The sequence below is a fragment of the Danio aesculapii genome, chromosome 6 (assembly GCF_903798145.1).
Source record: "Danio aesculapii chromosome 6, fDanAes4.1, whole genome shotgun sequence".
Lineage (NCBI taxonomy): Eukaryota > Metazoa > Chordata > Actinopteri > Cypriniformes > Danionidae > Danio > Danio aesculapii.
This window is the reverse complement of record NC_079440.1, coordinates 56,050,937-56,077,728: the sequence shown is the minus strand read 5'-3', so window position 1 is coordinate 56,077,728 and position 26,792 is coordinate 56,050,937. Positions and strand designations below refer to the sequence as shown.

At 37.9% G+C, this 26,792-nt stretch overlaps 1 protein-coding gene across 1 annotated transcript in view; it reads left to right on the top strand.

The window, feature by feature from the left end:
* The window catches only part of mst1 (macrophage stimulating 1), a 31,151-nt gene that overhangs the window by 3,579 nt on the left and 780 nt on the right, over positions 1–26,792 (top strand). Inside the window, exons 2-17 of the mRNA XM_056460570.1 lie at positions 819–963; positions 3,164–3,279; positions 3,478–3,592; positions 3,827–3,963; positions 5,946–6,066; positions 6,394–6,512; positions 9,107–9,278; positions 12,022–12,152; positions 12,589–12,691; positions 12,796–12,932; positions 16,810–16,842; positions 16,929–17,040; positions 17,338–17,415; positions 21,416–21,562; positions 21,652–21,758; positions 23,674–23,813. Coding sequence (XP_056316545.1) covers positions 819–963; positions 3,164–3,279; positions 3,478–3,592; positions 3,827–3,963; positions 5,946–6,066; positions 6,394–6,512; positions 9,107–9,278; positions 12,022–12,152; positions 12,589–12,691; positions 12,796–12,932; positions 16,810–16,842; positions 16,929–17,040; positions 17,338–17,415; positions 21,416–21,562; positions 21,652–21,758; positions 23,674–23,813 — 1,913 coding nt within the window. The remainder of the gene's footprint in view (positions 1–818; positions 964–3,163; positions 3,280–3,477; positions 3,593–3,826; positions 3,964–5,945; positions 6,067–6,393; positions 6,513–9,106; positions 9,279–12,021; positions 12,153–12,588; positions 12,692–12,795; positions 12,933–16,809; positions 16,843–16,928; positions 17,041–17,337; positions 17,416–21,415; positions 21,563–21,651; positions 21,759–23,673; positions 23,814–26,792) is intronic.

Here is a 26,792-nt window from a genome sequence, read left to right as displayed (position 1 = left end):
AAAATTACTATTGAAGGATAATGTTATCATTTGAGAACTTCCTCATGGCTATACATGCCATTTATACAGAATAACGGAAGTTTAAAGCAGTGTGTTTGCTACTAGCATCGTGTATATATAGTTTTTGTCTTATTAATGACCTAATGACCTCCCTGTCCATTAGGCAACCCCCTTTTCTTTTTCTATGATGCGTTCCATTGCAGAAATGTTAGGCTCTGCCATCTTGGTTTCTGTCTGTTACCGCAAAAAGAGCATTCTCTCATTGAGTGCATGATTCAAAGTGACTGTTCATTTTAATTCAGCATTTATTAAAAGCTAACTAATTAAACAAAAAAATTAACTCACAGTACATTTTTTAAAAAAGAAACTCAAGTATTAATACTTAATTTTCAAAAGTAATGCGTTTACTTGTTACTTACTTACTCCCAGAGCCATTTTGAAGTTGATATTTAGCCACACCATATTGGTGTTTCGTGACGTCTAGTTTTTATGAGGTGGGTTGTTAACTCAACGCTCAACCCCCACCCTGAAGGATTCACACATACGCTACGGACAATTTTAGATTACCCAATTCACCTACAGCACATGTCTTTTGACTGTGGGGGAAACCAGAGCATGCGGAGGAGACCCATGCCAACACGAGGAGAACATGCAAACTCCACAAAGAAATGCCAACTAACCCAGCCAGGGCTCGAACCAGCGACCTTCTTACTGTGAGGCGACAGTGCTACCCACTGCGCCACCATGTCACCCACTTTACTCGTTACCTAAGTAAAATTTTTACATAACTCGCACATAATGTTCCGTATGTTTTACAGGATACCGCAGCGCACTGAATGATTTCCAGCGGTCGGAGGGAAGAGAGTTGGTTCTGAAATCCTGGAACGTGAACCGACTAACTGAACTTCCGGGAATCACACTGGAGGATTGCGCTAAACGCTGCACCGATAGTCCAGAATGCAGGTTTTAAATCCCCATTTCCTGTTCCAGCATACTTCAGCTCTACACACACCACGTAATTCTTACTATGATTGGAAGATTAACCAAAAATCTAAATCTTGAATCTTGTATCATGAATAAACTCTGCTGACATGTTAGCACATTGCTAGCATGTTTTTATTATTAGAACATGCTGCTAACATGTTAGCACATTGCTAGGATGTTTTATCACAATTAAACACTGCTAGAAAGTTAGTACGTTGCTAGTAAGTTTTTATCATGACTAAATGCTGCTAGCATGTTAGCAAGCTTGTTAACAAGGTGCTCGCATGTTTTTTCATGATTAAACCCTGCTAACATGTTAACACATTGCTAGAATGTTTTTGTCATGATTAGCTGCTAACCTGTTAGCATGTTGCTATCATATCTTTATCATGATTAGACATTGCTTATATGTTATGTTGCAAACATGTTTCTATAATTATGTAGCACAATTCTAACATGTTGCTAGCTAGGTTATTAGCATTTCATAATTTTTCAACACACTGCTAATATGATTGAACTCAGTGTTTCTGGCATGATTTATCAGAACGTTAGCATTTTTATCAGTTTGTTCAAGTAGCATGTTTATCAGTTTGTTCATGTTTTTATCATGATTAAACACTGTTGACATGTTAGCACATTGTTAGGATGTTTTTTATCACAATTAAACATTGCTAGAATGTTAACACATTGCTAGTATGTTTTTATCATGACTAAATGTTGCAAACTTGTTAGCAAGCTGCTAGCATGTTTTTATCATGATTAAACCCTGCTAACATGTTAACACATTGCTAGAATGCTAGAAGCTGCTAACCTGTTAGCATGTTACTATCATATTTTTATCACGATTAGACATTGCTAACAGGTTAACATTGCAAACATGTTTCTATCATTATGTAGTGCAATCCCAGCATGTTGCTAGCTAGGTTACTTGCATTCCTAATTTTTCAACACACTGCTAATATGATTAACCTCAATGTAAGCACATCTCTGGGATGATTTATCAGAATGCTAGCATGTTTATCAGTTTTATCATGATTAAACACTGCTGACATGTTAGCACATTGCTAGCGTGTTTTTATCACAATTAAACACTGTTAGAATGTTGCTAGTTAGAACACGTTGCTAGTTTTTGTTATCATGACTAAATGCTGCTAACCTGTTAGCAAGCTCCTATATGTTCTTATCATGATTAAACCCTGCTAACATGTTAACACATTGCTAGAATGTTTTTGTCATGATTAATAGCTGCTAACCTGTTAGCATGTTGCTATCATATTTTTTTATCAATTTTATATATTGCTAATAGGCTAACCTGTTAGCTAGCTGCTAGCATGTTCTTATCATGATTAAACCATGCTAACCTGTTAGCATCTTGCTATCATATGTTCATCACATGCATGTTTCTGTGTTTAAACATTAGGAAATGCTAGCAACCTAGCTAGCAACATGTTAGAATTGTTGCAACATTAGCCTGTTAGCAATGTCTAATAATGATAAAAATATGATAACAACATGCTAACAGGTTAGCAGCTATTAATCAAAAGACAAAAACATTCTAGCAATGTGTCAACATGTTAGCAGGGTTTAATCATGATAAGAACATACTAGCAGCCTGGGAACAAGTTAGCAGCATTTAGTCATGATAAAGACATACTAGCAATGTGTTAACATTCTGGCAGCGTTCAATTGTGATAAAAACATTCTAGCAACTTGCTAACATTGCTAGGAAGTTTTTATCATGATTAAACTAGAATGTTTTTGTCATGATTAATAGCTGCTAACTTGTTAGCATGTTGCTATCATATTTTTATCATGAACATACATTGCTAATAGGTTAATGTTGCAAACATGTTTCTATCATTATGTAGCACGATCCTAACATGTTGCTAGCTAGGTTACTAGCATTTCCCAATGTTTCAACACACTGCTAATATGATTGAACTCAATGTTAGCACGTTTCTGGCAAGATTTATCAGAATGCTAGCATGTTTATCAGTTTGTTTATCAGTTTTAGCATGCTGCATCTTTGTACATGTAATATCAAACACAGCATTAAAGGAAAAATATTAATTACTAACATTATGTTCTAGAAATTATAATTACATTAGTTAAACACACACTTCTTTATCACAAGCAAATACAGCAGCCTGTGTTTTGACAAAGCGCTACACCTTTACAGAGCTTTCAACTATGAGTTTCGTCCATCATTGGTGTGTAAACATCTGCCCTGGGTGGGCGACGGAGACAATGCAGATGTGAAGAGAAACGTGAACTGTGACCTCTATGAGATGAAGGGTGAGGAATTGCTAGCTAAAATGTTGTTATAGTAAATTGTGTCTAAAGTATTATAAAGTTACTTTTAAACATTATGAGGACATTGATAACAACGTGGGATGTTATAGAAAATACAGCTGTCTAACATTACATTAAATAACCACTAGTTATGATCGTTCATGTTTAAGTTATGTTCACATATGTTTTGTGTATGTTCAGTATATGTAAGGAAATGCATTGTGGGTAAAGGAGAAGACTATCGAGGGAAAGTGTCGACAACTACAAGCGGACGAACATGTCAACAGTGGTGGTCAAAATTCCCTCATGACCACAGGTATGCGATTAATGTAATGTATGTGTATGAATTTCATGTATTTGTCTGTGAAATATGTTCTGAATATTTAAACTGTAAAAAGCATTATACATTTAAAGTAAAATATTTAAACAACAAACTAAAATCTTAAATTTTGATTTGTTTAATGCTCCTTTATATACAGTGTTATACTCTGACATACTGACTCATTGTACGGCTGCGATGTTAGAATGATGTGACCTCTGTTGGGAATAGATGGACTCCGTCTGCGACTAATGGCCTGGAGCTGAACTACTGCCGAAATCCAGATGGCGACCGCATCGGTCCCTGGTGTTACACCACTGACCCCGAACGCAGATATGAGAGCTGCAACATCCCTCAGTGCAAAGACGGTTAGTTTGCATCTAATTCCTTACAGATACCACGTGAACCTTCATTAATAAAGTTAGAAAAGTTAAGCAATTACACAGTTAATAGTAGCTGTGTGCTCAGACCACAATCTGCTGTTAAAAAGTAGCCCAGAGCGTCACCTGTTGTTAAAAACTACCCAAGATTGTCATCTGCTGTTAAAAACTAGCCTACAGTAAGCATTATACTGTTAAAAACTAGGCTAGTGCACTACCTGCTTTTAGAAACTAGCCTAGAGCGCCATCTGCTGTAAATAAAACTACCCTAGAGCATCACCTGCTGTTAAAAACTAGCCTAGAGCGCCATCTGCTGTTGAAAACTAGTCTAGAACTCCATCTGCTCTTAAAAACTAGCCTAGAGGAAGCATTATACTGTTAAAAACTAGCTTAGTATAAGTATCATTCTGTTAAAAACTAGCCTAGAGTGCTGTTAAAACTACCCTAGAGCACCACCTGCTGTTAAAAACTAGCCTAGAGTACCACATAATGTTGCAAACTAGCCTAGTGTACCACCTGCTTTTAAAAACTAGCATAGAACACAACCTAGTGTTGAAAACTAGAGCACTATCTGCTGTTAAAAAACTAGCCTAGAGCGCCACCTACTGTTAAAAACTAGCCTAGAGCGAAACTTGCTTTTAAAAACTACCCTAGAGTGCCACCTGCTGTTAAAAAACTAGCATGGAGGAAGCATTATATTGTTAAAAACTAGCCTAGCAGGCCACCTGCTTTTAAAAACACCTACTGTTAAAAGCTACCCTAGAGCACCATCTGCTGTTAAAAACTTGCCTAGAGTGCCACCTGTTGTTCAAAACTAGCCCAGAGCACCACCTGCTGTTAGAAACTTGTCTAGAGCACCATCTGCTGTTAAAAACTAGCCTAGAGCACAATCTGCTGTTAAAAACTAGCCTAGAGCGCCATCTGCTGTTAAAAACTAGCCTAGAGCTACATCTGCCGTTAAATACTACCCACGAGCACCAACTGCTGTTAAAAACTAGCCTAGAGCACCACCTGCTGTTAAAAACAAGCCTAGAGCACCATCTGCTGTTAAAAACTAGACTAGAGCGCCATCTGCTGTTAAAAACTAGCCTAGAGTGCCATCTGATGTTAAAAACTAGCCTAATCCCATCTGCTGTTAAAAACTACCCATGAGTGCCATCTGCTGTTAAAAACTAGCCTAGAGCACCACCTGCTGTTAAAAACAAGCCTAGAGCACCATCTGCTGTTAAAGCTAGCCTAGAGCACCACCTGCTGTTAAAAACTAGCCTAGAGCACCATCTGCTGTTAAAAACTAGCCAAGAGCACCATCTGCTGTTAAAAACTAGCCAAGAGCACCATCTGCTGTTAAAAACTAGCCCAGAGCACCACCTGCTGTTAAAAACTAGCCTAGAGCACCATCTGCTGTTAAAAACTAGCCTAGAGCACCATCTGCTGTTAAAAACTAGCCTAGAGCGCCATCTGCTGTTAAAGCTAGCCTAGTCTTATCTGCTGTTAAAACTACCCTAGAGCACCATCTGCTGTAAAAACTAGCCAAGAGCACCATCTGCTGTTAAAAACTAGCCAAGAGCACAATCTGCTGTTAAAAACTAGCCCAGAGCACCACCTGCTGTTAAAAACTAGCCTAGAGCACCATCTGCTGTAAAAACTAGCGTAGAGCATCATCTGCTGTAAAAACTACCCTAGAGTGCCACCTTCTTTTAAAAACGAGCCAAGAGCTCCATCTACTGTTAAAAACTAATATAGAATGAGTATTATACTGTTAAAAATCCATTCAAGACAGAATATCGATGCATTTTGAAAATCTCAGACTCAATTTCTCAATTTTTTGCCACAGCTTTATTTGAGATGCTACATTTATTAAGGCGCTCATTATTAAACATGCTCATGGAAATCATCACTTAGTCATTCTTTACAGTGTTGTCACTTTAACAGTCATTGTAAGCAGATGTGTTTGTTTGTGTCTGCATTAGAGGTGTGCATCACTTGTAATGGCGAAGACTACAGAGGTCAAGTGGATCACACCGTCAGCGGTAAAGAGTGTCAGAGATGGGACCAGCAGTATCCACATCAACACATCTACCAGCCGGAGAAGTAAATATGACATTGCTTTAAATCCAGAGGGGTACCTGGCAAACATGAAAGAAAAAGTACACATACTCTGCAGTGAAATTGCTTTATTACAAGTCACCAATTTTTCTATATCAGTCTTAACGTGTCTGATTTCTGAGGCTTGAAGTAACGAAAAGGAAAATTCTCTTATTATACACTATGTATCTTACACTTGTTTCAAACCTGTTTGAGTTTCTTTCTTCTGTTGAACACAATTACTTATTTTATACCAACGTGACATGCAGTTCCTTCAGTAGATGCTGGTGTAATCATGTAAAATGTCTTTGTATTTGATGTTTTTGTAACTAGATACCCTGATAAAAGTTTGGATGATAATTATTGTCGTAACCCGGATGCGTCTCCGGTGCCCTGGTGTTACACCACTGACCCAACAATGGAGAGAGAGAGCTGTGATATAAGCAAGTGCCGTAAGTATTCCTGCTCCTTATGATAACAGTGTCTGAAAGATAAACCATGCATGATCTAGTCTTACAGGACATACAGTAAGGCTAGCATCGACTACCTGAAGAAATAAAATACATGAAGTCTACAACACCCCAAAAACTCAAATGCTTTTCTTAGAGGATTTCTGCAACAGGTTTAAGTTTACACTGACGCACAGCAGATGTTAAACTGAACAAACACTCAAAGTCATTGGAATGGAGTCATTATATAAACAGCTTTAATGCAAAGTCAGCTTTAAATTGCTCACGCAACACTAATAACCTATAGCAGTTGTTTGCATTCTGTTAGCGGTACGTGGATTTCAATATCCATGCAAATCTCTTGCATTATTCATTCCCTCTGTTTAAAGGACAGATCTTCATCTTCCTGAGGACATGGCTGTCATTTCCAATCGCGTCAGTGCTGCTCAAAGAGACTATATAACTATATAATCACAAACTCACTTATGGTGTTCTGCTGCACAGTTGTAATAGCATTTTATTGCATTGAGTTCACAAGACAAACTAGAGTAACATTGTTATGAATATGCAAATTTTGATCGGTCAAGAGTCACTTGAAAAAATTAAAGTTTTATATTAAAATATTTTATATTTATAATATTTTATATTAAAATATGGAACAGAAGTGGCAATAATATTTTTTTCTCTATAATGCAAGACAAACATGTGAGGCGTAATTGATTATGTCCATTAGGAATGGATTGGATGATTGTGGTTTACTGATTTTAAGTGAGTGACAGGTTGATCCCGCCCCCCACATCTGTAAACACCTATCAGAGAAGAGCATAACAAATATTGGGCGGGGCTTGACTTTGTACATGGTGAATTTATTAGATGATTGTAGTTTACTTTTAGTGAATTTCATGAGAGTGATAAGTTGATCCCGCCCTCACATCTGTAAGTACCAATCAGAGAAGAAGACAACAAATGTTGGGCGGGGCTTGATTATGTCCATCAGGAATTGATTGGATGATTGTGGTTTACTGTTGGTGGATCTTAAGTGAGTGACAGGTTGATCCCGCCCCCACATCTGTACACACCTACGAGGGAAGAGCATAACAAATGTTGGGCGGGGCTTGACTTAGTACATGGTGAATTGATTGGATGATTGTAGTTTACTTTTAGTGAATTTCATGAGAGTGATAAGTTGATCCCGCCCTCGCATCTGTAAGTACCAATCAGAGAAGAAAACAACAAATGTTGGGCGGGGCTTGATTATGTCCATCAGGAATTGATTGGATGATCGTGGTTTACTGCTGGTAGATCTTATGTTAGTGACAGGTTAGTCCCGCCCTCACATCTGTTAACACCAATCAGAGAAAGAGCACAAAAATGTTGGGCGGGACTTGATTATGTCCGTCAGAAATTGATTGGATGATCATGGTTTACTGCTGGTAGATCTTATGTGAGCGACAGGTTAGTCCCGCCCTCACATCTGTTAACACCAATCAGAGAAAAGAGCACAAAAATGTTGGGCGTGGCTTGATTATGTCCGTCAGAAATTGATTGGATGATCGTGGTTTACTGCTGGTAGATCTTATGTGAGTGACAGGTTAGTCCCGCCCTCACATCTGTTAACGCTAATCAGAGAAAAGAGCACAAAAATGTTGGGCGGGGCTTGATTTGGTCTATTAGGAACTGATTGGATGATTGTGGTTTACTGTTGTTGGTTCTCAAGCTGCGGTCACACTTGACTGTTCTTCCTATAGACTTCCATTCATACGCACGCGAATGCGTCAGACCGGAAACGCGGGGTCATGCATCAAGTTTCGCAGGTTGCTGCGGTGCAAAGTTCAAACTTGGTGAACTCTAACCTGCTAAATCGCATCACTTGACTGCATGAGACCAATCGAGGATCAAAACACGACCTTTCTGGGCAGAAATGTAAAACATGGAGCAACCGCTTGTTTAATCCCCCCCCTTTTCGCAGCGCCGCACGACAGAATTTCGCACACACAAAGCCCAGTGTGCCCATAGCTTTATGTGGGTTACAGGTTTGTCCCACCCTCACCCAGAAATTGATTGGATGATTGTGGATTACTGTTGGTGGATTTCATTTGAGTCACAGTTTGATCCCGCCCCATACCACCAACCAGAAAAGAACCACAAATATTGGCCGGGACTTGCTTTTGTATGGGGAATTGATTGATTGATTGCTTTTGGACGATTTCATGTGAGTGACAAGTTGATCCCAACCTCACATCAGTAAAAATCAATCAGAAAAACAAAACAAATGTTGGGCGGGGCTTGATTATGTCTGTCAGGATTTGATTGGATGATTGTGGGTTACTGTCGGTGGATTTCATTTAAGTGACAGGTTGATCCCATCATCATACCAGTCAGTGAAATGCTGGGCGGGGCATGGTTTTATACTTGGAGAATTGATTGGTTAATTGGTTTTCTGTTGATGGATTTTATTTGAGTGACAGATTGATCCCACCCTCACGTCAGTAAACACCAAATCATTTATGAAAAATACTGTGTATAACATTCCATGAAAAAATAAGGATTGTCCAATTGACCTTCTTTAATAAGAAACTCTTGTTTGTGTCCTGCAGCTGAATCTCCCAAGCGTCGTCTTCGCTCCAGCTACACCACTAACTGTTTTCGGGGTCGAGGCGAGGATTACAGGGGCAAAGTCAACGAAACAACCTCTGGAATCCCTTGTCAGCGATGGGACGCCCAGAAACCCCACGAACACCCATTTTTTCCCAAAACCTACGAGTGCAAGTGAGTCAAAAGGGGCTCGAATGTGTCTCAAAAATCTTGAAAACACACAAGCAAATAATTTAGTTTGAATGTGCAAAACTTATGATTTATTTACTTGCCATAGGAAGCAACAGTGTGGCTCTCTAAATAAATCTCCATTCATTTTCTTTGAAAGGGATTTTAACAATAACTGATTGACCATTAAACACAGACCAGTTGTGAGTTTTGCAGTTGTTAACCGATTCCAAATGCTTTTGCTGAATGAAATCAGCCCATTTTAAAAACAATTCATGCAGGGGGAAAACTACATTACCCATAAGGCTCTGCAGAAAATTCCACCAATCAAAGAGTCACAGTGTGTTAAGCGCTTCACTAGATGTTAAACGTTTCAAATACTTAAATGTTTTTACAAACCTAAAATATTTTGTCTGTATAGATACAACCAGAAACTTTCATAGATTTATAGAGTATCTATTTCTCAAACATTTTTAATTGTTTGTGTTATTCACAATGCTTCATAGGTCTTTCTCTCATTAAAGTGTTAAGTTAACGTTTTTGTATCTTCCTCTTTTTGTCTGATCTTCATATATTCTTGCATTAAATCAAAGTGATTTGTAAGAGGCCCATAGCCAGCCTAGTGATAGCGGTGGTTCTTTTTTCAGAAAAGTGGACCTTTTTTGCCATTATCAGGGGTGTAAAGTAACTATTTACAAATACTCAAATTACTGTAATTGAGTAGTTTTTCTCAGGAATTGTAATTTACTAAGTAGTTTTAAAAATGTGCACTTTTATTTTCCCTTGGGTACATTTTTAGTGCAATATCTGTACTTTTACTCCACTACTTTCCTTCAACTTTCCCAGAGATGGGTTGCGGCTGGTAGGGCATGCGCTGCGTAAAACGTGCTGGATAAGTTGGCGGTTCATTCCGCTGTGGCGACCCCAGATTAATAAAGGGACTAAGCCGAAAATGAATGAATGAATGAATGACTTTCCTTCAACCTGCAGTCACTACTGTATTTTTTCTTGTCTATGAGGATTAGAAAAAGCAGTCCTGTGATTTCTGTCCAATCAAATCACACATAGAAGTAAAGAGGTAAATGGCATCATAATGAACTACCTCAAGACATGTGCGCTTTATAATTGCAGCAAACTGTTTGGAAGCATTAAAAGTGTTCAAGTAGATGTCCAAAATCTTTACACGCATTGACCCAGAAACCCAATGTTTAGATGCATGTCACTGATGAGAAGATGACGGATGTTTACTGTATGATGATAGGATTGGCTTTAAACACCCAGCAGGCACAAGACCTCAACAAAATGTCTGATTGAAATTAAACCCCATTGTTGTGGGGACGTTGCTTTTGTTTGCAAATGAAAATCGTGTTGACATCAGAACCCAACGTCAGGCCGACATCAATGTCCAACCTAAAATCAACCAAATATCAACATCTAATGACGTTGTGGGGACGTTACCAATATGACGTCTATCAGACGTTGGATTTTGGTTGCCGCCTGATGAATAAATGCCAGTATTTGAGTCAATATGACGTTGGTTTAAGATGTTGGCTCGACATTGGATTTTGGTCACTTTCCAACACAACCAAAAATCAACATCATTTGACATTATTATTGGACATCAAAACAACATTGTCGTTAGAGGCTGACTAGACATTGAGTTTTGGTCACCTGACATCGAACTAAAACGAATCTAATATTAACGTCTTATGATGTTGTGTGTCTGTTGGGCAATAATTAAGGCACTACAGAAAGTTAAGTTTACACAAGTCCGCTAATTACATGTAAATGCATCAGCTTTTAAAGCGTAAATACTCACTACTCGCTACTCCTGAGTACTTTTGAAAGGTCTTTTTACTCACACTTTGAGTAATATTTACAACAGACGCTTTTACTCTACTTGCACTACATTTTTAGGCAAGTAATGGTACTTTTACTTGAGTATGATTTTTCAGTACTCTTTCCACCACTGGCCATTATATGCCTCATTTTCTATTTAATTATGACATTTAAATGCTGCATTTTAGTGACATTTTAAGCACTATTCTATGGTCACCATAACCACATTTTTTGACTATATTTAGCCAAAATATTATTTAAATCGATTTGAATATGAGCGGCTTTTGGTGCTTCACACGTTTATTTTTTGTTTCAAGAATAAGGTCCAAGATTTAGAATAAAAGTTACTTGTAAAATGTTTTCTCAACAATACTGTAGCGATAGATGACTTCTCTTACGTCGGATTGTACGTTTTCTGCAGGATGTTGGACCCATGAAAATTATTTGTTAGCATTGGCAAATCTAATTAGCTGAAGTCACACTGAAGCGACAGCCAACAGAGGATTCCGCTTGGTCTTAAAGCCTTCTTCGATTGGTTAATTTGACCGAGATGGCACAGCAGTCAAAATAGGACAAATGAGCTCATGTACGGACCAAATTCTGGACCTTTTTCAGTGGACCCCCCGACTACGAGTCTGTGTAATGTGTGATTCATTTGGTTTTTGCCCTGTAACATTTGAATAAAGACTTTAACAAACATTCCTATCTGAAAATTACTTAAAGAACAGTCCTATAAGCAAATAAATAGAATAACAACAACATGTGGTAAATGGTCATGCTGTGGCCACACAAACCAGTGTGTATGATTATGATACAAAGGAATATGAATACAACTTCCAATTTTAAGAATGTAATGTAGATAAAGGTGATAGAAATAAGTTAACTGTGACTCTGTGTTTTTCTCTATAAGGGGTTTAGAGGAGAATTACTGTCGTAACCCAGACGGCTCTGAAGCGCCGTGGTGTTTTACCTCTCTCCCGGAGATGCGGACGGCTCTCTGCTTGCAGATCAAACGCTGCGCTGACGACATCGAGGCTGAAGGTAAAACTGCACCCGCTAGTGGAGAACAACAGCAACTACACCTTCAGTTTTACACACATACTAAAAACTGTGCTGGGCAGCATGGTGGCTCAGTGATTAGCAGTCCCGAGTCCCAGCTGGGTCAGTTGGTGTTTCTATGTGGAGTTTGCATGTTCTCCCCGTGTTGGTGTGGGTTTCCTCCGTGTGCTGCGGTGTGTGTGTGTGTGTGTGTGTGTGTGTGTGTGTGTGTGTGTGTGTGTGTGTGTGTGTTAGTGTGTGAATGTGAGTGTGTATAGGTGTTTCCCAGTACTAGGTTATGGCTAAAATGGTATTCGCTGTGTAAAACATATGCCAGAATAGTTGGCGGTTCATTCCGCTGTGGCAACCCTTGATAAGAAATGAGATAAGGGACTTTATCAGATGATAAACAACTAGATTTGTGTCCTCCTTATTTTAGATTGCTATAATGAAATCGGCAAAAACTATCGAGGTGTGGTCCGCAAGACCCGGAAAGGAATTCTCTGCCAGAAATGGAGCATCAACACACCTCACAAAACCAAGTAAGACCGACAGATGGAAAATAATTATAGGTATTCCTATAACTTATCTGAAGTGACACATTAAGCCTTATTTTTTCATCAACTTCTTGGACTTATATTTAAAGGATAAACCCCAAAACACACCCAGAAGCAAACCTTACAGACAACTACTGCAGGAACCCAGACGGAGATCATCACGGCCCCTGGTGCTACACCTCTGACCCCAAGACTGAGTTTGACTACTGTGCCATCAAGCAGTGCGGTGAGGAGAAAATGTTCATATACAAGATCTCAATCACTATAAATTAATATTAAATATAATAGCACATTCATTGTAATTTACTCATTCATTTTTTGTTCAGCTTAATCCCTGCTTTATTAGGGGTCACTACAGCAGAATTAACTTAATTACTTAAATATATATACACAGATGAAGTCAGAATTATCAGCCCCACTTTGAACTTTTTTCTTTTTTAAATATTTCCCAAATTATGTTTAACAGAGCAAGGAAATTTTCACAGTAAGTCTGATAATATTTTTTTCTTCTGGAGAAAGTCTTATTTGTTTTATTTCAGCTAGAATAAAAGCAGTTTTAAATTTTTTTAAATCCATTTTAAGGTCAATATTATTAGCCCCTTTAAGCTATTTTATTTCCATAGTCTACAGAACAAACCATCGTTATACAGTGACTTGCCTAATTACCCTAACCTGCCTAGTTACCCTGATTAACCTAGTTAAGCCTTTAAATGTCACTTTGAGCTGTATAGAAGTGTCTTGAAAAATATCTAGTCAAATATTATTTACTGTCATCATGACAAAGATAAAATAAATCAGTTATTAGAAATGAGTTATTAAAACTATTATGATTACAAATGTGTTGAAAAAATCTTCTCTCCGCTAAACAGAAATTGAGGGAAAAATAAACAAGGGGGCTAATAATTCTGACTTCAACTGTATATAAATATATATATATATATATATATATATATATATATATATATATATATATATATATATATATATATATATATATATATATATATATTCAGTGCTCAGCATATATGAGAATACCCCTCCGCAAATCATTCATTTATTAATTCATTTTCTTTTCGGCTTAGTCCCTTTTTTAATCTGGGGTCGCCACAGCAGAATGAAACGCCAACATATCTAGCACATATTAATATTTTCTATAGGATGATTTACAATATTATATTTGTGCAGATACATTAGATTAGTCAGTACTGAAGCCAAATCTGGAGCTTATTTAACAAACTAACTTACAATAATGGTTCAAATATTAGTAGCCCAAATTTATATGTTAGGGAAAAATATTGAATACAATTTTCAGAAAAAGCAAAAATCAAGAGAAACAAAAATATATACAATTTTGTTGAAATGTTGTATTTTGTCTTTTTTTTTTTTGCAATATTTTGCTTGAATTTAAATGTAATATCTTTCCACTTCTAAAGATGTTCTGTGACTAAAATAATAATTTAATAAATACATCTGTTTAATAAATCTGTTTTCGTTTAAATGCACCAATATATATTACCTATATTCAATGGGAAACAGATAAAAATATTCATTTTCAAAATGGGGTGGACTCATATATGCTGAGCACTGTATGGATACACAGACACACATACATGTGTGTTTAAATTAATTGTAATACTTAATAGTGTTATATAAAATTTTAATTCAGCTAATTATAATAGTATAATATTATTAGTAGTAAATTATTCTGTTATACTAATAATAACTTATACTCTCTCTATACAAAGTTAATAATAACTAGAAAAGTAAAGTTCGTAGACAAACTTTATGGTGGCTTGAGAAAGCTCAGTCTGAAAGTTTCAAGTACTTTAAATGTTTAAATAACTGAAGTATCTTTTAAGAAGTTCGAAACAGCTGGCACTACATAAAGTTTATTTATAAACTAATTTTGAGAGGATCATGTGCTTATGATTGTTTGCAGCCGGTCCCGCATTATCCATTTTATGATTCACCAGTCATACGATTCCTAAGCCTCTGTAAATACTCTAAGTTCTATATAACAGCCATCTTTGTTTTGATGAACCCCCCCTTTCACCCCAACTCCTCCTCCTTTCCTAGATGGGTGGCACGGTGGCCCAGTAGTTAGCACTGTTGTCTCACAGCAAGAAGGTCACTGGTCCTTACTAAGCCAGCCGATGTTTCTGTGTGGAGTTTCTTGTTCTCCCTGTGTTCGCGTGGGTTTCCCCCGGGTTCCCCGGTTTCCTCCCACCATCCAAAAACATGCACCGTCAGTTAATTGACTAATCCAAATCGGCACCATAGACATGCTCCTAGTAAGTAGTTATCTCTTAAGAGCAATCACTATCTGTTCATTAGCTACTACAGCAGGGGAGTTCTCGAGACCTACCTGAGCTCACACTCCCCTCTCGCCCTGCAACGGGAGGGAGCCCCGGGCTCGAGGATCTTATGAGCTCAGGGCTCTCTCCCGGGACATCATGCCAAAGCATTTATAATCAATCATCAGCTAAATGTGAACTCTTGAAATATAGGTTAGCATGTTTCTAGTATGGATTAGCACGTTTCTTGCTAGGCTGTTGATAGGGGGTTCTGAGTGGTTGCAAGGATGTTCTAAGTGGCTGCTTAGGTGTTGCTAGACAGTTGTTAGGGTATTCTGAGTGGTAACTAGGCAGTTGCTAGGGTGTTTTGATTAGTAGTTAAGGCATTGATAGGCCATTGCTAAGGTGTTCTGAGAGGTTGCTAGGCGGTTGCTAAGGTGTTGCTAGGTGGTTGCTAGGGTGTTCCAGGTAGTTGTTAAGGTGTTGCTAGGTGGTTGCTAAGATGTTGCTAGGTAGTTTCTAGGGTATTTATAATGGTTGCTAAGGCATTGCTAGGCAGTTGCTAAAGTGTTGCTAGGCTGTTGCTAGGGTGTTCTTTGTAGTTGCTAGGGTGTTCAGAGTGGTGGTTAGGCGTTTGCTAAGGCATTGCTAGATGGTTGCTAAAGTGCTGCTAGACAGTTGCTATGGAGTTGCAAGGTGATTGCTAAGGCGTTGCTAGGTGGTTGCTAAGGTGTTGCTAGGCAGTTTCTAAGGTGTCTTTAGGTAGATGCTAAGGTGTTCTAGGTCCTTGCTAAGGTGTTGCTAAGATGTTCTGATTGGTTGCTAGGTGGTTGCTAAAGCATTGCTAGGTGGTTGCTAAGGTGTTGCTAGGTGGTTGCTAAAGTGTTGCTAGGTGGTTGCTTAGGTGTTCTAGGTCATTGCTAATGTGTTGCTAGGGTGTTCTGAGTGGTTTCTAGGTCATTGCTAAGGCGTTGCTAGGTTGTTGCTAAGGCTATGTTTGGTGGTTGCTAAGTTGTTGCTAGGCAATTGGTAGGGTGTTCTGAGTGGTTGAAAAAGCATTGCTAGGCAGTTGCTAACATAAATTAGTATGGTTCTAGTATAAATTAACATGTTTCTAACATGTTGTTATCATGAATTTAGTATGAATTAGCATGTTTGCTAGTATGATAAGTATGCTTGTTAGTATGTTTCTAGTATGGATTAGTATGTTATTAGCATGAATTGGTATGTTATTAGTATGTCCAATTTACAGTCAATGGCAGTTTTTTATAATGGAAGTCTATGGGACACTTGCTAGGGTGCTGTAAGTGGTTGCTAGGGTGTGGCTAGTAAGTTGAAAGGTCATTAGTGATTGGCAGATAGTCTGAGTTAAATGAGCCCAAACTTAGGTCTGTATGACAGTCTGGCACAAAGTTATGAGGTCACAAAGTTTGGTCCAATGTTAAGTCAATGGGACTTTTCTGAATATTCCAGGTCAGTTTTGAGAAAACCATAAGTTGGATCAGTTGGAAAAGATATAGCAACTTAATTCAGTGTAGTTTGGAGGTTTGGAGTTAGTTTGGTGGTTATAGTATGAACGGTCTAGGAGGAGATGCGTTCTTAAAATAGTCTAAGAAGAAGACGGAAGAATAATAAGTTTATGTAGTATAACAGTACCTTGGCTTTCTCAAGCCACCATAATTACTGGTGGCTTAATAATTACTAATTAAGTTATGCAGTTTCCAATTCATTATATGTCATGTTATTAATGAAACCGTTGTTATTAACTTTAGTTTTAATTCTCTTTCTGTGTTTGTTATGTTGTAACAGCTGGAGAGAAAGTGCCAATCATCGGTCCAACAAGTAAGTCAAACACATGACACACAGTGAGCAGCGCAGACTCTGATGTGTGTGAATCTAATGTAAATCCTGTCCACTGTGTGTAAAAGCTGAGGTTGAGTTTAATGAGTGCGGAAAGCGTGAAGACCGACTGAGGTCCAGGTTAAGGATCGTGGGCGGCACACCTGGAAACTCCCCCTGGACCGTCAGCCTCAGAGACCGGTCAGTGCTGCTGCTTTCATGTGCATCACAATATAAATAGTTCAAATTAAGGTTAGGGTTAGTTCACACAAAAATGTAAATTCTGTTATTAATTACTCACCCTCATGTCTTCATAACGAAAGACTATAGAAAACACAAGACATGTCTTTGATATTTCATGTGCTCAGTACAGGACATTCTCTGGGGTTTGTAATGACATGAGGGTGAGTAGTTATTAACATAGTTAGTTATTTGAGTGAACTAACCCGTAAACATTCTGGAGGAAAAGCTGAACTGCAGAATGTGTGTGTTTTTCAGGAAAGGGAATCACTTCTGTGGAGGCTCTCTGGTCAGTTCTGAATGGGTCATCAGCACTAAACAGTGCTTCTCATCCTGGTAACTCAAACTTCTGCTGTCATTAATGCTCAGACTCGGACTATATGTTTTATTATGTGTTTTATTCAAGGGCTCATGACAAGGATTTTTTAAATTATTATTTTAATATTATTTTAATATGTTCCTTGAGGTTTACTCATTTATAAAAAAAAATAAACAAAAAAAAAATATATATATATATTTATTTATTTATTTTTTAGGAGGGGGAGGGGCGGTGCCCCAGTAGAGCTTTATGTCTAGCAACGCCCCTCCCCCTCCTAAAAAAAAAATAAATAAATATATATATATATTTTTTTTTTGTTTATTTTTTTTTAATAAATATTTATTATAAATAAAAGTATTCTTGTTACTATACAATTATTATTCTAAATCTTCTTAAATGTAGCTATAAAACGATGTTTAGACACAACTGGAATGATGCTAAGATCATTTAAGAAATCTTTTGCATAAATATTAATTTCATTTGAATGAAATTCTATAGATAATTCAATAAAATACAAAAAAAAATGATGTTTTATAAAATTATCTGTTGTCTTAGACTTGACACATGGCAGATAATTAGGTTTATTAAGTCTTTACCTCCCTGACTCGTCATCCCTCCTTTTTGCTTCATACAAACAAATCTATCAGGAGGCATGCTTAGTAAGATCACCATCAGATTGTTTAAACTTTAGTTTTGTCGACTAGCTAAACAAAAAAGGCTGTTACGCTGGTTTTACAACGCATGAGCGCCGCGTGACAAGCAAGTAGCCTACTTTATTGGCGGCCATGTTAATTACTGGACTCACACTGGCAAAAGAGTAGCGCGTGCGAGAGGCGCGCGGGTTCTCTGCGCAGACGCGCAGATGCGTCAGTTTGCTTTTGATTAAACACATTGCTTTCACCAGCGTTGGTTTGGTTGCAAATAGAGAATAACGTCTTTATTTCGGAATTACCACTCTTAATAAATACACTTGCATATGAAGTAAATCATATCTCAATGCATTTACTGTGGAACTGGAGATTGTTACTGGGGCATGTGCCCCAGTAAATTGGGTCTAGCGACGCCCCTGGGTTTACTTATACTTTTATATACATTTGAAGATATTATTAGTCATATCACCACCATATCACCCTGTAGCCCAAGACCAGTTAAGGCTGATTTATACTTCTCTGTGTCGAGTGCTCGGTGTGACCTACGGCGCCTGTGTGCTGTTTGTGTTGCTCTGCAATAACACTTTGTGCCACTCTGTGTCAAGTTTCTTCACAGGAATTTAGTTTTTTCTGAACGCTACCTTAATGTACAAGTAGCTAAAACTCTCACATTCTGAGAATGGGAATGGGCAGACAAGCAACAACTTTAATCACACACTCTCAGAAATAAAGGTACGCGAGCTGTCACTGGGGTGGTACCTTTTTGAAAGGTACAATTTTGTACCTAAACGGTCCATATTAATACCTCAAGGGTACATATTAGTACCTAAAAAGTACAAAAGTGTTCCTCTTAAAATTTTTAGGTACTATTATATACTTTTGAGGTACCAATATGGACCCTTCAGGTACAAACGTGTATGTTTGGAAAGGTACCACCCTAGTGACAGCTCACGTACCTTTATTTCTGACAGTGTAAGGTAAACACAAAACAAAAGTTTCCATCTTGAGCTCCATTACGGAACTCGACATTTGTAAATACTCGCTTCATCGGGCTTGTGGCTCTTAGCACCGCCCACACTTGTCACAGCTTGCTTATCACAGAGCTTGCGCTACGCGTTGTTGCGATGTGTAGTTACATTTTTGAGAGGTGTTTGTCAGCGAATGCGTTAGCCATGGCAAGGCTATGCGACCGCGCGCAGGCTGTGCCAGAGCATACTTGTACGTTTGACGCAAAAGTATAAATCAGCCTTAATTCACTGAAGCTAACCAGGGCTGAGTCTGGTCAGAACCTGGATGGGAGACCACATGGGGAAACTAGGTTGCTGTTAGCGGTGGTGTTAGTGAGGCCAGCAGGGGGCGCTCAACCTGTGGTTTGTGTGATTAATAATGACCCAGTATAGTGAAGGGAACACTATACTGTCAGTGAGCACCATCTTTCAGATGAGACGTTAAACCAAGGTCCTAACTCTCGGTGGTCATTAAAAAATTTCCATGGTAATTCTCGTAAAGAGTAGGGGTGTAAGGGGGCCTGGTGTGTGGCCAAATTCCCTCCATCGGCCCTTACCCATCATGGCCTCTCAATCATCCCCATCCACTGAATTGGCTCTATCACTCTCTCTCCACTCCACCTATAGATGGTGTGTGGTGATTTGTGGTTGTTGTCCTGTGGCTGCCGCCGCATCATCCAAGTGGATGCTGCACACTGATGGTGGTGTGAAGAGAACCCGCCTCATGTGCTTTGCGTGTATGGCCATACATGCAATATATAAAAACACATTACATTACTACATTAGCCCTCCTGTGAAATGTTCATTATTTTTTATTTGTTTAATGGAGAGAAGATTTAAATAGTTTTAATAATAATCAGGGCTTGACATTAACTTTTTTGATCACCAGCCACTGTGGTTAGTAGTTCTCCAACATTACTACCCACTCGCCATTTTCACTAGCCACAATTTTATTGTTGGGAAAATATACTTTCTACACATAAATATGACTTGGACATGCTAAAATGACTTGATTTAGATTTTGCGTTCTCTCCACATGCCTCCTCATTCATTTCACTTTGTTTGTGTCGTGTGTGAGCTTACTCAATAATCAATAATGGGTCATGGTTTCATAGTATCACAATTAGTTTATTTCACATCATTTTCAGAGCTCAAAATGAAGGATTTACCAAATTCATCTCTGACCACACCGAACATCATTAATTATTTCTTAGCCACAAATTTTAAATGTGTCAAAACAAGCAAAATATAGCTGTATACTATACTTTTTATTTAACAAAACATATGTACAGTAATCTGTCCTGGCTAAAGGTCCCAGATCACCATATAAATGGGGAGTTAATGTCATATTAAAGCAATGTTATTGTAAAAAATGATAATTAAACCATATTAACGCAAAAGAAAGCAGGTAAAAAAACATACCGTGTGATAATGAAAGGATGATCACACACACGGTTAACATTAGATCCATAAATAATCTGTTCAGAGAATGGTTAAAGCAAAAGCAACTGGCGCTGCTTACAATAAGTCAACTCAGGAAATCTTGAAAACAGCAAGACTGTGTGTGCATGTTCATCTCTTTTTGTCTGGTCTACTTGAAAGAGAACCGATCGCATCAGTTGTGTTTCTAGACACAGTTGCTTCACGAAAGGAAACGGGAGCGCGCACGCGTTATAAACAGTCGCGCGCATCACCTCAGCTGTTAACACGAGTGATTATCGTCATCTCATTCGGTACTCACCTGCTTTGCTCGCACGAAGTTGCGAACGCAGTTATTTTTGTCAGTCGTGTTGCTTCTCAATTCTAAGATCGCCTTTGCATGCATATTGGACCATCCTTATCGTCGAACCCTGCTTTTAAGAATTATTATCTGGGAAAATTATTTTAAACAGCCAAAGTAGCTGAAATCTACCCGCATTTGGCGGGTTCGCGGGTGTTAATGTAGAGCTTTGATAATAATTTCTAATGACCAAATTTCTTTTGTCTTTGCTATATTGACAGTAGGCTACATAATATGCCACTAGCCGTTGTGGAAGATACTAGTATTCTGCTTAATGTGAAATTTAAGGTTAATTAGTTTAACTAGGCAAGTTCGGTTAATTAGGACAAAAACAATAATAATACATTTTAAGGGGGCAAATAATATTGACCTCAGCAGTTTTTAATTTTCTTTATTCCAGCCAAACTAAAAGAAATGAGACTTTCTCAAGACGAAAAATACAATAGGAAATACTTGAAAATGTCCTTGCTATGTTAAACAATATTTGAAAAAGGATTAAAATTTCACAATACATACAGTCTTCAACTGTGCATCAACTGACCAAGCTAACTTTAAAAGTGTGTGTGTTGATGTTATGCAGTTATGTGGACCTGACGGGATACACCGCTATGATGGGCACCTTGTTTCGTGACCCAAAGGAGGGAGAACCAGACCTCCAGAGGATTTCTCTCACCAAAATCGTCTGCGGCCCTTCTGAATCCCACCTGGTCATGCTGCAGCTGGAGACGTACTTCAGTTTACTTCATTTACACATGGCAGGTTTTCTGGGAAGTTTTTAGCCCGCTGATGGACCTGTGTGTTGCTCTTGTCCTGCAGTCCTGCTCAGTTTAATGAGCGCGTGTCCCAGATCTGCCTTCCTCCTGAGCGCTACATTGTTCCTGATGGGACCATCTGCGAAATCGCTGGATGGGGCGAAACTAAAGGTGAAACTTCTCACACATCTATTCATTTGAGGACAGTAGGATTTTAAGAAATGAATCATTTTTTATTTAAAAGTGAAAACAAGACTGTTTTGCTTACCCAATTGGCAGATTATTGTGCTTAAGGAAAACTTCATTTTGACATTATTTCTGAAAACAAGAAAATGCTTCTTAATTTCAGATATCTGGTCTAGAAACTATGGAAGCCCGTTCCCGCCACTGAAAAAAAAAATAATTGAAAAAAAAACACTAAAAAAAAAAAAAACTTAAAAAAAAAAATTATGTGAGTTATAAAGTCAGAATTCTGAGTTATAAAGTCAGAATTCTGAGTTATAAAGTCAGAATTCTGAGTTATAAAGTCAGAATTGCGAGTTATAAAGTCAGAATTCTGAGTTATAAAGTCAGAATTGCGAGTTATAAAGTCAGAATTCTGAGTTATAAAGTCAGAATTCCGAGTTATAAAGTCAGAATTCTGAGTTATAAAGTCAGAATTCTGAGTTATAAAGTCAGAATTGCGAGTTATAAAGTCAGAATTCTGAGTTGTAAAGTCAGAATTCCGAGTTATAAAGTCAGAATTCTGAGTTATAAAGTCAGAATTCCGAGTTATAAAGTCAGAATTCCGAGTTATAAAGTCAGAATTCTGAGTTATAAAGTCAGAATTCCGAGTTATAAAGTCAGAATTCTGAGTTATTAAGTCAGAATTCCGAGTTATATAGTCAGAATTCTGAGTTATAAAGTCAGAATTCTGAGTTATAACGTCAGAATTCCGAGTTATAAAGTCAGAATTCTGAGTTATTAAGTCAGAATTCCGAGTTATAAAGTCAGAATTCTGAGTTATAAAGTCAGAATTCCGAGTTATAAAGTCAGAATTCCGAGTTATAAAGTCAGAATTCCGAGTTATAAAGTCAGAATTCTGAGTTATAAAGTCAGAATTCCGAGTTATAAAGTCAGAATTCTGAGTTATTAAGTCAGAATTCCGAGTTATATAGTCAGAATTCTGAGTTATAAAGTCAGAATTCTGAGTTATAACGTCAGAATTCGGAGTTATAAAGTCAGAATTCTGAGTTATTAAGTCAGAATTCCGAGTTATAAAGTCAGAATTCTGAGTTATAAAGTCAGAATTCGGAGTTATAAAGTCAGAATTCCGAGTTATAAAGTCAGAATTCCGAGTTACAAATGAGTTTCCTGTTATGCCGACTGGCCATAAATGGAGTTTTAAAGACACATGAACATTAGCTCATAATCACAACATAAAGCCTATATCTGACTTTTTAATGTTTATCACGCTTTCACAAAGGAAATATATAGTTGAACTAGACTGTCTATTTATTCGTATGGATTTGTTCTTTTTTTAATTATTACCATTTGGTCTAAATAGCTATTATAAAGCAATAAACAGAGCGCCTGAAACTAGCTATAGGTTGTGTGGTTCCTCCAAATGTCTAAAATTAGGATTTCATTATTTATCTATTATATGTGTAACAATTATATGATTTATCGCAGCTGTTATTTGTTTCATATTGCAAGAGTGCCCTCGTATGGTGTACTTGGGAGCTGCAGACATATCGTACATAGACATTATAAAGGGCTAAATCTAAAAGGGTTATATTAGTTTATATTTCAGTTCAGTAAGTGTCAACCAAGTGTTCATTTATGGCCAATCGCCATAACAGGAAACTGCTTTAAAACTCGCAATTCTGACTTAATAACTCGCAATTCTGACTTTATAACTCAGAATTCTGACTTAATTTTTTTATTATTTTTTTTTATTTTACTTTTTTTTTTCAATTAATTTTTTTTTATTATTATTCAGTGGCGGGAACGGGCTTCCATAAGAAACAAGACAAAACTCTAAGTATGAAAGCATTTTTTGCAGTGCTGCATGTTTCTGTCCTGCTGATCCTCTTCTCTGTCTCAGGAAAGGGAGATGAAACGGTGCTGAATGTGGCTCAGATGCCGGTGCTCAGCAATAAGGACTGTAACCAGTACTTCAAGGGCCGCGTACGTGAGAATGAGATGTGCACCATGGCCTTCCAGGCTGGAGTGGGAGCCTGTGAGGTACAAAATGAGGAAGATGCATTTGTGCTGCATTTTAACACCAATTAAAGGGATAGTGCACCCTAAAATGAACATTTTACTTACTATTTACTCACACTTAAAGGTGCAGTAGGTGATCTGCTAGAATGCTAGCATTAGCATAATAGCTTAGAAATTTTACGACCCTCCCCTGCCATCCAAAGCCATACCTCCTTAAGTCATGAACGTGAGAACGTGCACTGATTAGATACAACACTAGATCATGTCATTCACCGGTTAGAAAACTATGCAGACACGCACTTTATCAAGTGTAGTTGTTGACAGGCCAGCGGGTGCAGGAATTATATTTCCCCAAAACTGTGTCACATGCTGTCATTGTTCAAAATTGAACGAATGTGTGAATATAAATCAAACTTCTCCTCAGTAAAGCTGGTTAGGTGGAAGAGCACATTTACTTATGTTTTGTTATTCAACTAATTAAAACTTAGATCAGAAAAAAGGAGTGCTGAAAACAGAAATATCCTGTCATCTGTTTACATTACACGTACGTTTACGTTAGCAGGACAATGAGGGACTTTTCATTCTCAGTTGTGCTCGCTGATCCTCGTACATCGCTTGTTTTCATCTCCTTTTACACTTGACAACTAAACAGATGCTTAGGTCTATTTAACCGACTATATTTTCGATGCTGGTGCGACCTGGTGGCGCAGTGGGTAGCGCGATCGCCTCACATCAAGAAGGTTGCTGGTTCGAGCCTCGGCTGGGTCAGTTGTCATTTCTGTGTGGAGTTTGCATGTTCTCCCCGTGTTCGCATGGGTTTCCTCCGGGTGCTCCGGTTTCCCCCACAGTCCAAAGACATGCAGTACAGGTGAATTGGGTATGCTAAAATAGTGTATGAGTGTGCATGGGTGTTTCCCAGTGATGGGTTGCAGCTGGAAGGGCATCCGCTGCGTAAAACATATACTGGATAAGTTGGCGGTTCATTCCACTGTGGCAACCCCAGATTAATAAAGGGAATAAGCCGAAAATAAATGAATGAATGAATAATCGATGCTGTAAAAGGTACTCCATGAACTTGAAAATAGGCAATGTTTTGCTGAATGTTTTCAGTGGCTGAACAACACTACCGTGCATATGATCCCATTCATAAACAAGAACACCATCTACATCAGCTTTGCGTGACTAAAGTAGTTTTAAAACACACTTGTCTTAAAGTAATACAACAGCCGTGGTGTCACCCTTCTGATCGTTGTTTTGAACTGCTGTTATTTGCCTCCAGCGTGCAAAAATAACTCCGATTCAGGGTTTAGAAATGTTTTGATACTGCATTTTTAGCAGAAGCCCTTTTAAAAAACATCGTTCTTTTCATGGATACAAGGCCACGGACACAACAGCCAATGGCTGTTTTTTCATCATTTTCCAAAATATCTTCCAGAAGAAAGAAAGTCAAACAGGTTTGAAACAGGAAGGATGAAAATATAATGACTGAGTTTTCATTATTGGGTGAACTGCCCATTTAAACTATCATTTTAATGAGCTACAGCATTAAGAATAATAATATTAGAGGAATAAAGGAATAAGCTTAGCAATGCCGAGACTGATAATGTTTGTTGGCAAAAGCTGGGTGTTTTTCCTGGTTGTAAAAAAAACTATATAATTATGTTTCATTCATTCATTTATTTTCCTTTGGCTAAGTCCCTTATTTATCAGGGGTCGCCATGGCGGAATGAACCCACAACTATTCCAGCATATGTTTTATGCAAGATGCCCTTCCAGCTGCCACCCAGTACTGGAAAGTATACACTCATTCATGCATGCACACATACACTACCGCCAATTTTGTTTACCTAATTCACCTATAGCGCATGTCTTTGGACTCTGGGGTAAACCGGAGCTCCCGAAAGAAAACCAAACCAACAGAACATGCAAACTCCACACAGAAATGCAAACTGACCCAGATGGGACTCGAACCAGCAACCTTCTTGCTGTGAAGTGACAGTGCTAACCACTGAGCCACCGTGCTGCCTATTGTAAACTCATTCAGTAGAAAACTAGATTTAAAATTGTTTTGGTTTTGGTTTCAGCCATCTTTAGATTAAAAATGTTGTTTCATTTTTTAATATTAAACTTCACCCTAAAAGATTTAATTTACATACTATTTACTCACGCTCAAAAGTGCTTATAAACCTTTTTGACTTTCTTTTTTGCTGAATCTAAAAGAATATACTTTAAAGAATGATACAAAATCTGTAACGATTATCTAACATTGTAGGAAAAACTATCTCTATGCTCATCATTAGCTGTGTTTCCATCCACCAATTTTTATGTGCATTATGGATATGCGCATAAAAACCGATTGACAGAAACGCCAAGATGAGCATCAGTTTGGAAAATGCACGTACAAAACATATGCGCATAATTGAGTAGGGTAAACTTTTTATTCTATATTTCTATATTCTATTATTTCGTTGCCTTGTACTTGTACATGTGTGATGACAATAAATTGAATCTAATCTAATCTAATCTATAAGAAAAGATATAAACTACGATGGAAACACTTTTACCGAACAAATTCCAGTATGCGCATTAAAAAAGGTCATGAGATTTTGTTATAAGAGATCATGTGATGCTGAAAATGTGTGTGAATGGACAAACCAGCAGGCTGAGCACACTGTAAAACATCTGAAATGTTCTTCTGGTCATTCTAAAACGCCGTAATCATCTCAGTATTAGTGTTATTATATTAATTATGACCTCCAGAATTGTCGAGAGCCTCTGTGCTCCACATCTCACGCCTTCAAACACCACCATGTGTTCAGTGCATGTCAGCATTGTCTTCTGAGGTGCAAGTCATTTCTTAAATAAAGAAAAGATTGACGCAGCTTCTCCTACCGCAGTAAATTACGTTTTCACTTTTGATATTTGACCCCAGTTAATCAGGAAGTGATGATTTTGTTCTCTTTGACTTTATTTGGCTTTATTTGCACGTCTTTTATGCGA